The sequence below is a fragment of the Ciconia boyciana genome, chromosome 10 (genome assembly GCF_034638445.1).
Source record: "Ciconia boyciana chromosome 10, ASM3463844v1, whole genome shotgun sequence".
Taxonomy (NCBI): domain Eukaryota; kingdom Metazoa; phylum Chordata; class Aves; order Ciconiiformes; family Ciconiidae; genus Ciconia; species Ciconia boyciana.
Genome location: NC_132943.1, coordinates 12344181 through 12357634, shown reverse-complemented (window position 1 = coordinate 12357634; position 13454 = coordinate 12344181). Strand labels below are relative to the sequence as shown.

At 45.2% G+C, this 13454-nt stretch overlaps 1 protein-coding gene across 11 annotated transcripts in view; it reads left to right on the top strand.

The window, feature by feature from the left end:
• Positions 1-13454, top strand: part of KALRN (kalirin RhoGEF kinase) — a 534671-nt gene that overhangs the window by 152806 nt on the left and 368411 nt on the right. For 9 of the 11 annotated variants that reach the window (XR_012044472.1, XR_012044473.1, XM_072875249.1 and 6 more), the window contains exon 1: positions 6058-6203. The exons of the other annotated variants lie outside the window; for them this stretch is intronic. Coding sequence is in view for 7 of the 9 variants with exons in the window: in XM_072875249.1 (XP_072731350.1) it covers positions 6065-6203 (139 nt within the window). In the remaining 2 variants the exon portion in view is untranslated. Of the gene's footprint in view, positions 1-6057; positions 6204-13454 lie in introns of those variants that run through there. 11 annotated transcript variants of the gene reach the window in all.

The following is a 13454-nucleotide window of genomic DNA, read 5'->3' as shown; positions in this document are numbered from 1 at the left end:
AAGAGAGCCAGAGAACAGAAATACATCTTTCAGTGCCATAAGTGCCGTAATTGGCCTGATGTTGCAATGATCACAGCACTCCTTAATAATGAAAGCCAGGCGCGGTGCTTTCCAAATCAACAATTTTACACTTAGCTAAAAATGGTAACATTTGGATTTAATTAAACACCCTTGCTTGTCCTTGTTGGAGGGGGATAGGAAAGGGAGGAGAGCCACAGTAAAGCTGCAAGGATGGCCTGGCAGGACTGCCCCTGCAAGCAGGCACCTCCAGCTTGTGAAACCAGTGTGGAAAGGCCGGGTGTGTAAAACTGGCTAATATTTTGGAAAGTTCCTCCAAACTTGTTAACTCAGTACATCTGTAAATGCTGGCCATGTTCCCAGCCTTTATTTTCAGCCCACTTTTCCTGTAAGCTCTTATGCATTATCTCTTTGGTTGCCATCAGACATTGTCGTTAACTCCCAAAGGCACAAGGCAGGAGGAGGCAAAGCCCAGGTCCGGACGGGGTGGTCAGCATTAACGTGGCTGTACTATGAGTCATGGAGGAATGCTTCGTGACAACTGGTTAATGGGGCAAACACTCCCTCAGTTTACCTTCAATAAATCTGTGTTTCACATACAGCTGTTAGGTAAGGCTCCTTCAAATCCTTTGCAAGGCTCAAGGCAACCATCAGACTGGGGTCCACAGAACAGCACTGGGGGTATAATATATATTTGACCGGTGGCATGCAAAACCAGTTGGTACAGGACCCTGGAAGGAAAGAGCCGGACATATTGGAGGGATGAAATAGGGAGAAGCAAAGGCATGGCTGAAAAGTGGAGGTTTTGCTGTAGGGAACTCGTAGGGGACATGACAAAGAGTTGGAGGATCTGTGTGTCAATGTGGTAGGAAGCTAATCCATAGCAAACCAAGTTTCAGGAGTTCCTCTGCCCCTAGAACAGCTTGTTTCTTTCACGTGCATGATAGTGGGGCTCAGATACCTGATTACGACCTGTAGGAGTTGCCATGAGGGAAACCTGCTAACCCCTACAACGCTGAGGTTTTACAGACGGACAGCTGGGGAATGGTTAAGTTACATGTACGCACATGTGTCTGTGTTGGAATGGTTAAGTTGCATGTACGCACATGTGTCTGTGTAAGCAAGTTGGCAATGTCTGTAATGCAATAATTTGCAGCTGTCAAATAGTTAATGTAGACTCAGCTTGCGGACTCATAAATTTTAGTTTAACATGCAATTCTGCTCCGACAAGTGTCTATATAAAAATAGCACCTTCCTACTGAAATGATCTGCTATCTATGCGTAATCACATGCAAATCTGATTAATTTGCTGACTAAATTAAGGGGAATGGTTTTGAAAAATGGGTGCCTAAAGTTAGGTACATACTATTTAGGTACCTAAATATGCAGTAAGATTTTAAGTGGTACTTAAGTCTTGTCACTTTGAGTTGCCCTTGGAATAGCTTTTAAAATCAGATTACCTTTCTGGAGCCCTGAAGTGCAGAATTAGGTGAGTGGGTTTGAGAATATTGTCTTCATTTTTATTCCTTATTATCTCTGTTGAAGCTGGAAATACGCAGCCGCTCTGGGAGTGGGCGAGCAGAATTCTTTTTCATTCCTTTTACAATTGTACAAGCCAAAAAGATGACAACTTAACTTCTAGATCCCAGCATGATTTTGTAGACCTGGTAGTTGGAAAAACAAACCAAACATCTTTTTTACTTGTAAACTGACTGCGTTTGATCTGGAAATCATTGAGATGCAATAAACATGAACTCCATGATCCTATTTTTATGGAGTCAGTTTCCCGAGTAGAACCACACTTAACAAAACAATCATTATAATTGAATAGCAGTGCTTGTGAAAAGGGCTGGATTGAAAACACTGATGACAGAAGCCTTCTGTTTATCCCTGGAACAGCAGTGACAGTGGTAGCGTAAGCTACAACACACTATTCCTCAAACAGTTGACACCCAAGGGACTAACTGGTGTTACAGCTTCAAGTGCACTATTTTGCCGGGGACCTGTTTCCTAGCAGTGGTGGGTGCTCCTGAGCTAGCGGTAGTGGAAGTGGTTGCATAGCCACGTTGCTGAGCAGGTAGCAGTGACTTAGGGCGCTTCACCTCACTGGCACTTTTGTAGCTACACTATTGCTAAACAGTTTTTGGAAGCAAAGGGGTGAGGAGGTAGCTCGGTTGCTATTGCTTATTTGGTCTCCACACACAAGCTCACCGCTGTTTTGTCAATTACTGTAGCTGCGCAGAGCTTGGACTTTTTTTCCCCCTATCTTTTTATGCTGACATCTGTCCGTTGGACATCAAAGTGCAATCTTTCAAAGCCACAAAGTCATATGACTTACCGAACACTTAAGTGATGATCTATACAAATGCGGGCAGGCTCGCTCCTGGAGGAGGCATTCTTCTGTTGTGATGCGTTAAAACAGCTCTTTGTATTTGGGCAATAACAGGGATTCATTTGAAAGTATTAGCTATCATCAGGGCTTGACCTCTTTGGAAAGTATTCTTTAGTGAGGGTTTTAAAGTGGATTTGGAAAGATAATTATTCTTGTCCTCGGGTAGAATCTGGGCAATTTATGTGCTCAGCTGACTTGCCATTTTGGCTTCAATGGATATTTATTCCCATAACGTAGGATTTCTGTGCATGGTCGTGTTGCGGCTGAGGATGATGGTAATGGGCAGATTAGATACGTGCAGACAGAGATACTGCTCAGGGTGACACATCCTTAATTGTCACTGGTCTTACAGCAGGCAGTGTGCTCAGTACTGTAGCTCTTCAGTGCAGGGGAAGAAGAGACTATTTATCTCTTTGTTTTTCTCTCTGTGTGTGAGTTCACAAAACATTTCCAAAGAAGCATTTCATGTGAAAAGGTTGTTTGTCTGTATCATTTAAGCCAGTATACCACTCGGAAAATTGAATTTTGTACCTCTCCTGCATGGTAACTTTCTTTCCATAATATTTCAATATGCATTTTTTATTCACAAGCATGTCATTATTGCTTTATCCTGCAGCTTTCATTAGTAGTCAGTGTCATGTATCTCAGCTTTCTGGAGTTAATATACACCTTGCTATAAAGGGATATTGCAACATTTGATAGGGCTTCCCAGGAAAGTGTTAGAGAGCATAGATGTATTTCCACAGGCTGCATTTTCATCAGATCACAAAATTTAAGCAGGCATTACCAAGAGAGTATTTTTCTGGCCCTCTCGGTCCCATGTAATATCCCTGAACCCTGCTGGTGGGCACTGGGCCAAATCCTGCGGTGGGATCCACCGGATGAGGTATAGAACAGAGATCTGTGGACCCATGAGCATTTCCATGATATGTTACTCAGGAACAAGAGTTCTGGCTGGAAAGTCCTAGCTACTTTTCCAGTGCAGGTTTATAAATGTCAGGTTTATAAAAGGTTATTATAAATGTCCTGCCTCGAATCCCTGGCCATGACACCTGTGCTCTGCCATCAGTCAGCTGCCATGAAATATGGGAAATGCCATTACGTGTTTGGTTGTCTCCAGCCATAGCTGGCTCCAGCCATTTTAGGCACTTTTGGGTAGAAACTGTCTCCACACTGTGTTTCTGCAGCCCTGTACTAGTGATGCTGACTGGACCCCATAACAAAGCTGCAGGCAGGGCAGGATGCAGGCGTAAGATGGATGGTGAGGGGCATCAGCACAACTACTATTTCCCATGACTGACACACGCATGTTGCACCAGCTGGTGGTGGCAGAGGGGTGGAAACACATCTTCTTAATGTGCATCTGCTAATATAAATTAATTATTATAAAATGAAGCCAAAGCGTGATGAATCTGTTCTCTCCAACCCATCTTTCATTCTGCCTTTGCTTTGGAAGCAGGCAGAACAATATCAGTGCATTTCTTTCTTTTCTTTTGTGCAGTTAGCTTGCCATTTTTGTTTTGTCATCGCTCCTAATGTTTCATTGACTTCTGACTGTGACTTGTCATTTATTCAAAGACTTATTACTGTGGTAGTGCCTAAGAGTTATTGAACAACTAACATAATGGACAAGTCATTCCAGCAGCAGAGCTGGAGTTTGCGGGAAAAGGTCATGGAAACCCCAAGCTGAGTCGTAGGCTAGAACATGGACAAGGTCTGTCCTTTTATCAGCAAATCTAGAGCCAAAATAGAAGGTGCGTGAGGGTGCATGTTTGTGCCTTGAATGAGATGTGTATGCAGGATGTATTCCTGGATGGGGAAAAATATAAAAATGGGTTATTAAAACTGGTGTGAAATCTCAAGTGTAGTAGGAGATGGGGGGGAAAGGAGGAGCTGTGTTTTCCACTCATCTCTAATTTACTGAAGGTAATAAATGTCCTTTTGTTGACTTAGCTGGGTTTAGATTGGGGTCTGCTCCCCAGTATTGTACTCAAATGAGGCTCGGCGGCTGCCTCTAGCAAGATCCTGGTAAGAAACCACAGGCTGCAATAGGTTGTCTGTGATCAATGTATAATTTCACTATCTTTAGGAGACCTTTCTGATGAACTTTGTGGACTATTGCCACCACTTTGCATGTGACAGTTTCTTCCTGCCTGGAATTCCTGGTTTTTGCAGAGTGTGCTGTTCAGTGAAACTGAAATCAGGGAACCACCAACCAGTAAAATCCCTTCAGAAGAAGGGAAGATGTGCATGGGGAAAGGATTTTATAATGCAATCTGTGAAATTAAAAAATCATTGCCAATATATTGCACTTCTGTCACGTCTGTTGAAAAAAAATAAGGAGACAATGTCAGGTCTGTGACTTTTGCATTTGCAACCTGGCAGTGGGCTGGGAAGAGGGGCCCCAAACTATTGCCCTGTGTTTTAGGGATGAGTTGGATGGCCATTTGACTCCAGCTGTCGGGGATCTATAGAGCAGCAGCTTGCACCCTCTGGAGATCAGTCAGATCTCATTAACCTGTAGCCAGTTATTTGTGCAGCTCTGAGCTCCCCCTTAGTGAAAAGAAGCCAATTTACTGAGTTCAGGCGATAATCTTGTTAGATATATTTTAGCCCTTTCCATGAAGAAAAGTATGTTTGGGATGAAGAACATATTTCTGGTAACTCTGGTGTCCAGTCTCACAGTCTAATGGGATATGTGAAATGAGATTAAATGCGTATCCTCTGTCTTTGAAGGCTGCCCAGTGGCTTTGTGTAACTCTACCTTGTGGTGAGTACCATTTCAGCAAATTTAAGGACTGCTTGTCCAGGAAGAGATCCAGACAGCTAGTGAGGTTTTAATCCCAGTCATCCCTTTATATGTGTCTTTAGCTGGAACAAACTAAAGGAAAGCTGCATTTTCAACCTATTGGTGATCCTTTTCTATTCAACAGTACAATAACATTGCAGGTTTTTACCACAAAAATGTCAAGCTTCTTACAGCAGTAAGTCTTAGGGCTATAAACATTTATACTAGCATGCTAAAGAGATTTGGGCATAAGGGGCCATACTGGCATTAGGGAGCATCTGAAAATATGAGTAGGCTAACATTAGATTAAACAGAGGCAGGCAGTAATTTAATTGGCATTTATACATTGAGAGAAGGAAAAAATAGTAAGTTTAAAAAAAAAATGTGGCTAGGAAGCTTTTAGAAATCAGGGAGGTAATTTGCTTTCCAAAATGATTCACAGCATCTCATGTTAGCTAATTAACAAAACAGCAGGTTTGCGAATTTAACAGCAGCGGGGTTAGGACTCGGTGGGCTGGGTTCTCGTCCATGTGTCTGTTAGGGTCTGTTCAGCCCCCTCCGTGCTTTTCCTCTGCTCTTTGGCATCTGGGGGAGCTTGGCTCCTTTCGGGGGCAGGGTTACAAGTGGCTGCGCTCCGCGATAGGAGCCAGATGAGGGTGAAAGGGCCAGGTGGAGAGGCAGGAGATTATGCATTGACTGGCATGACTCAGCCATCCATAAAATGATTTTCATTAATGTTTAATGTGTGTCAAAAATGTCAGCATCCGTAAGGGAGGCAGATAAATTATTTAGTCCTGTGAGTGTCTTGCCTTCCCCCTCCTGCTGCTGTATGTAAAATGTTTGCCCTGGTTTTGTTTAGATTTAGGATGTTGTCGGGGAAGTTAAACCGATCACTGTTACACCCAGAACGTTTCCTTGCGAGACCCTCGGAGGAGCTGCTGCTGCCACCGCTTTACAGTTCAGTGCTTCGTTGGAGAGGTCTGGGCAACCTGGAGTCAGCTGCAAGTGGGTTATGCACAGTCCCTGTTGGTGGGCTGGGGTCGTTTTTCGATTGGGTTGCGGAGGAGTAGGCCCTGGGAAACTGAAAAAAGGACAGAAGAGTGGGGTGTGAAGGGAGGTCCTGCTCTCCAGGTAAGGGCTGCGGGAAGCTGCTGTCGGAGCAGCCCAGCATCCCAGCGTAGCCGCTGAGCCTTCCCTGTGCCCCTGCGGGGATGTGCTGCACCTGACGTTAGCTGGCGTGCTTTCTTCTGCCGTTCTTGCTGCCTTGGTTTTGCTGGTTTTGTCCGGAGGTGCATCACCCAGAGACCTGCGACCGCCTAGTCTGGGTGAACTGTGTCCCATGCTGGGCAGGACAGCCCCTGCGACCCCGGCAGGGCTTTGGCTGCTCTCCCACGTACCCCTCTGCAGGGATGGTTTCTACTTACCTGTCCCTTTTCAAGAGCTTAGGGCATGGATCTTGCTCTATCCCTAACTGGGGAATTCGTGCATGGGAAGGGAAAACTCCCCTTCGAGTTGCAGGTTTGGGTTTTCATTTTGTTAATTTTTTTTTAAATCAGCTTCACAGGATGACACAATAACTGCAAGCTGAAATCATAAGCCCTAGCAGAAAGAAAGAGGGACCGAAGGGGGATGAGCAAAGGAAGAAATATATCTGATCAGATGGGATTTGAGGTGAGGTGAGACAGAGGGAAATGTAAGCCTAATTTATATTGAGGTGTTAGTTTGTGAACGTTGGATGAACCACAATCAAAAATGACTAATTTAAAACCCACTCCAACACTCGCACTAGGCCCAACCTTCCTTCCTGGGCAGGGATCTTTCTGAAGGCAATGGCAACTTTATCAGCCTGTGCGTCCGTTCAGACGGGGCATGTTGAACCCTGCCAGAAAAATTAAAAAGAGAACTCTGCATTATAAGAGAAAATGTGCAGATTGTTTTTAAACACGGGGGGAAAATGCAATTGCTTTGTTTGTTTGGGATTTTTTTTTCTTTTTTAGGGAAGTCACAGGCCTTGGGACAAGGATCTCAATTTGGCCTCTAATTAAAGTTGCTTTCTTACTGTCTGGCATGAAATCCCCCTGAGAGGCAGATGTTTGCAAAGCACACTCGAGGCACTGGCATATGGTTCCTTTGTAAAGCTGGCGTTTCAGCAAAGTGCCTCCTGAATGTTGTACATAATTAGATATTTTATTTTATTTTTTTGTCCTGGAGAAGTTACTGGCGGCTGGGGACCTCCAGGATCCGAGAGGGAGGCTTTCTGAGAGACGGATGGGAAACCCTAAGCACGTCACTGATACGTGACAGGTGCTGGCAGATGCCCTGCTGCAGCTTTTTCGAAAAAGCCTTTCGACTAAACCAATGCCAGTTAAAGGAAATTATTCTAATCTCCAGAATTTAATAGAGAATGAGACCCTGGGTACCCAACCTCTACAGCTTCACAGAGGACTTGCATCCTTCCTACAGGAATCCATCAGCAGGTCTAAACTTTTTACAGGATTATAAAATTCTGAGGAATGTTTCCGTAAGGAATACAATTGTAACTGAGAGAGGAGTGAAATGAAAAGAAAATATTCATGCATACTAGGCTTGGGTAGAAACCATGGCCGTGCTTGAAATGTGACTTCAGATTACAAATGGCCAATAGCTCTTTACTAACACCATAAAAGACTGTTGCATCTGGGTGGTCACTGACGGGTAGTGCAATGTACAGCAAGACACTTAATGACTAAAAGCTCAAGGTGCCGAATACGCTCATTTCCCTCTGGGGCAGCACATCCATCCCTTGCACACTTAAGAAATAAAACACAGGATTTTGTGTCAGATGACCTAATTTTTCCAATTCTCTTAACGTCTCCCTTTCCTGCCCAAAAAGTCCTGTCTGTGATCACCAGAGCAAGTCTTTCCTACTGTCGGTGCCTCATTTTTGCCTGTCTATAAAAATACACTGCAACAGTTCCCTGCCTCAGAAAGGTTTTTTGAGACAAAATTAATTCATGTTTGTAAGGTGCTTTTGAGCTCTGTGGACCTGACTGTGCTTTACTAATGTGGGCAGTCATTATTTCTGTTCTGTAGAGAGGAAAACCAAGATCTAGCGCAGTTAAAACAGCTTGTTCAGGATCACAAAGCAATTTAGGAGCAGAACCACAAATAGAGCCAAGTCTTTTGACTAGCAGTCAGATGTGCTATCCACGGGGCTACCTCTAATGTCTAATTATTTTTCTAAGGGTAGGAACTGAAAGATCTCAGCCTGATTCCAAAGTCCTGATGAAAATAAAAAGGAAATGCGTAAACGATTGACTCACAGTCATTGCATTCTCCTAGCATCTCTATTAGTGCATGTTTAAAATGAAACGAATAAAATCCCCCGTGGATGGAGATGAAGCAGAGCCTTCACTGCAGATTGTGCATTAATTCGGTATCCTTCTGATGCTTTGAATGGTTTTATGCCACATATGAAAAGGCAAAGCCTGGCTGTTGGCTTAGGTGGGCTGCACAGGGTGCGATGTTTTAGGCTTCAGATGCTGAACACAGCTTATTAGAGGCCACATGTGCACAGAGGCTAATGAATTTGCATGCTTGCTGCAAGCGGCCGTATCTTTCTTGAAGCCTAGCCTATTCTTTGGCGTGCTTTCAAGCTGAGGCTACTGTTTAAATGTGTGGACATTCAAAGGCTGTGCTGGGAGGCTCGATGCTGCCAAGTACCTCGTGGAAGGAATAACAATCTCAGCAATTAGCAAGCTCCCCCAAAGCCCAGCCCTCCCTCTCTCGGTGTTACAGGCAGGGGAGGGAAGGGGGCTGTGCTGGCAGTGGCTCTCCCTCTGCGGGGATTCAGGCAGTGGGAGATCAGAGGGACCGACCTGTCTGAGTAGAGGGGGCAGAAAAGCTGCTGGACCTCTGACAAGCACTGGCAAAACTTGGAAGCGGAGGTGGCCTATAGTATTGCCACCCAATAGCTGTGACCAGAAGGATGTTCCAGCGAGCAGTAGTGGTGTATAATTAATAAAAGGAAGGACAGAATAAGGAAACACAGAGAAAATAATATTAGTCTTGGACTGAGCCTAAGTATTACATATAAAAACAACATTCATCTTTTAATTTTAGAATAAAGGTAGCAATGTAATGAGTATAACTTTTGTCTCAGCTGGGATAAAGTGCTTGGCATGTGGTGCAGCGGGATTAGTCTTCTGCGCAGACCATCTATTTGGTGTCCATGGTTCTTGCAACTTTTGAGGCTATGGCGTGGGTCTGTGTGTCAGGCTGCACACTAGATCTGGTGGCATAAAAACATTTACTCTGTATAAGACTCACAGCAGTACCAGAGACCAAATTATAGCAGATTTATGGTTGGATTCTGTATCAGGGACCTGTTAGGCACTTCGCATACCTTTATGTCTATAATCCTGTGTTTATATACACTTACACGTGCAGAAATAAGTAGACTTCAACCACAAGCTTAAATGCTGTGTGGGTCTTCAGTTATATAGCAGGAAAGCCATCACAAGTCTATGAAGGTCCCAGGGATTATTTACATTTCCATTGCAGAGCTGAAAGCAAGCTCTAGCCCGTGCTCTGCATGGGGTAAGAAACACAGCCAATGCCAGCTGCGTTTCCACGGAAAATATCTGCAATGTCCGTGTTAGCTTTTGCTGGTCTCCCCAGATGAGCGCTGCATGCTGCGGCCACGCTTACTGCTCAAGGTTTGTTGAACGCAGACGGTCTGTTTGCTGCACTCACTCCTTTAGGAAGGGTGGACATGTCAGGAGCACCAGGTGAGAAGTTCTTGCTTGAGAAAGTGAACCAGGGGTGGAGGGAGACAGCCACCATCCTTGGCCCGGGGCTATAGTGTTAGTTCAACCTGCCTTTCACCCTGTGCCTGCCACACTCTGACCTGCAATAAATGCTTCCCGCGAGGGCAGGTATTACTTTTTATTGGTTATTAAGGAGAATAATAACCTTTGTTAGTGAAGTATATAGCTCTGGGTTAATCTTCAAGAATAGTTGGTAATGATATTTACAGATTAATTTTGTATTCTTTCTGGCTGGTGCTGCCTTTAGTTTCAATTCAATTCAATCCTGCCTGCCTTCCTTCCTTCGTGAAGTCAAAACCTGCTCTTCTGCTGCCTGCAGTGGGGAAGGGCAGCAGGAGAGCCTCTCAGGCTCCTGGGAGGCTCAGGGCACTAAAATGCTCTTTCTTTGCATCAGGGATCAGGCTGTCATCCACAGAGGAGCCATCGGCAGATGCAGAGTGTCCAGCCCCGTTTATCTCTGCCAGATGGTGCTAAAATACTAGTCCGGAGCACGTGTTGCTTCTATTCAACCAAATGCTTGTGCCATGCTGTGGCCTCTCTGCCTCTGAACCAATGAGCCTCAGCCAGCAAAATCCCACCGGCAAAGGCCCCGGCAGCCCTCAGCTAAGCCCCTCTCCATGGCTTGTAGAAAATCAGAGAAATCAAACTAGGAAGGCTCACAGCCCTGCAGGGACAGACAATAGCGTGCAGGAAAGGAAGGAAGGGGTTAAAGAGGGTTTAGCACACACAAAAAGTAAATATTTGAGGCAGAAGTGCAAAAAAGAGGAATAATGGAGAGAAGGGCAGGAGGAGGAAGCAAGAAGTGTGAAGAGAAGAAAAAGGAGGATTATATTCTGCCAGAAAACAAAGGGATGGTTGTATGAGAAAAGCATTGGGGAAGCATTGGGGAAATGAGGGTTCAGCTCTGCACAAACTTTCTGTCTGACACAGGACAAGTCAATCTCTCTGTGTCTCAGTTTGCAAATGCTACAATGGGAATAATAAAGTCTCCTTTGTTCTGCCTCTCTCTGCTCACAGACATCCCTTCTGTTCATATGTTGTAGAAAGCCAAGATGCTACCATACTGCAAACAAAAATAAAATCCACTGAGGCTTTGAGGGGGGAAAAAAAGAGGTAGGAAGGCAAATAGGCTATGATAAACCTAGGACATAACTGCTCCAAAAACCAGGGTGGGAGGGGGAGAAATACAGAAGAGGCCTTTACTGAGGGAAGAAGAAAGAAACAATATGGACCAGATTAATCCTACTGTTGCCTCCTGGACTCCAGTAGAGTTCCTCGAGGGATGGGTTTAGCCCAAGGAGTTAGTTTTGTTTGGTTAAAGAAACTTCATGCCAAAGTTTTTAAATAGTCAAATCTGTTCTGAGAACTATGAGAATGTGGGCTGCCTTTCCTGAAACATTGCATGGGACTTGGGATGAACAACTCCTGCTGAAGGCATGAGGAGCCAAGTGATTAAGCCCCATGCAGTGCTCTGACAGGAGGCCTTCTTCTTGCCTACGCATACTTTTTTTAAGTATAGAAACTATTTCCATATTTCCAGCAGCTGATCTTTATTTGAAGCCAAGAGCTGCATTTTTCAGATTAGAACTGAAGCTTTTCTAGGAAAAGCCACTCTGGAGCAGACCATGGGTCCATCTAGCCCAAGACGGTGTCTCCAACAGAGGCCCTGCACTCTGCTTAGAGAAAGAAATCCTGAAGCCCGCAGGGCTCTCTCCAGGGATAATTTATATTTCACTCCAAGAGTTAGAGTTTGGCTTTCACTCCAAAGTCTGTAGGCTTATAGTCTTTCCAAAACTCTTGCTTATTTTATTAATCTTTACAGTTCCCTGGAGATGTTTGTTGTTTGCAGATCTCTAACCCGTTCGGGAAGCCCCTTGAGCTGCTGACCTCTGCGTCCTGCGGCAGCAAGTTCCCCAGGCCAACTGAGGCATTTGTGTGGGGAACAAGGAATTTTCTCAATTTCAGGTTTGCTGCATTTAACATGGAAGCATGCCTTAAGATTCCCATCTCACCCAGCTGGCTTCTCATTACAGCATCTCACCTAAAACTGTGAGCTGCTTCTGCTGTGCAGGGAATCCCTGCTAGGAGATGGGCTGTGCATGTGTGATGCTGCTCTGCCCTGAAACGTGACTCAGCCATGCTGAGGATCCAGTTTTTAAATTTTTCAGTGTTTCCAAGTTTACAAGAATATGTTATTCTGTCAGCTGCTCCTGCAGGCATGGTGTGTTTTCTTCTTGTGTCACTGGAGCAATAAAAGTTTGTGGATAGTCATAGTGTCCCCACTATGTGGATAGCACACTAAGCCAGGACGTGATAAAGGTGTGAGGGGCTGCAGGGTGACTGGGACATGGCACCGTGCTCTCTGCACCTCTCTTTTGGTAAAGAGGCAATTGCAATGCTCAAGCTTCTTTGCAGACCATGGTGAGGCTTGCAGGTAGAAGGGCAAGAGGGGCACTGTTGTGTAGTCCCATGCTTATGATGAAGGTGAACCGGCAACCCAGTGCGTGGACAGTGGGCAGGATGGCTCTGTGTTCAGCCTGCCCTTCCTTCATCCGTCTGTCCTTCTCTATCCTTCTGCTGCAGAAGGGCTCGGGTCTTATGGGGGTAGGAGAGAGGTGTAGGGCAGGATACAAAGTACAGCCTTTGTCATCGTCTAGGAATGAACTGGCTAGATGGTTGTATACCCAGGGCTCTGCGGCAAAAATTAGATGGTGCTATACATGGCTTCAGATCCAGCATGCAAACAAACAAAACAAATGTATTAGAAACAGCTGGGGGGTAGGATGAAAATGAGCATTATTAGGGGTATGCTTATAATAACTTATGAACTGGGGAATGCATCATTGCTGTGCTGGGCCCTCCTGGAGACAGATTTGCTGTTGCTTTTGGAGCCCTTATTACAGCCATTGGTTTTCCCATTTATGCATGCCTTCCCCCAGCCCTTGCTGGAAAACTTGACAGCATGCTCTGAGATGTAAAAGCTGCTAACACGAGTATTTTGTCAGGAGCTGGAGTGACCTCTGAAAGCAGTGTCCATGGGCTTATCTGCAGGTCATGAGCTGCCACTTGGGTGAGCATGTACATCACCCAGTGCGAGGTCATTGTGTTAGGCACTGATCTACCTTCAGGAGTTTTCTCCCTCATCCCGAGGGAAGTTTTGCAGCTCTTGGGAGTTTTTGTCGATTCCCTGGCTGTAGGACGGGCTCACAGTTTTCCAATTCCTTCATCATTTTGGAGCGTGACTGACTTGTCCTGGGAGATACAGAGAAAGGTGGAAACACCTGCTGGCAGCACTGTCCCCATTCGTGTCTTTTGTTGCCTTTCCTGTGCACAGTCAGTACGTCGGGGCTGTTAGCAGCAAGCCCCGTGCCTGCAGGCCTGCCCTGCTGCAGCTCAGGAGGTGATCATCTTTAAAAGTCATACATTTTTCTCCTGGTCTCCATGTGTA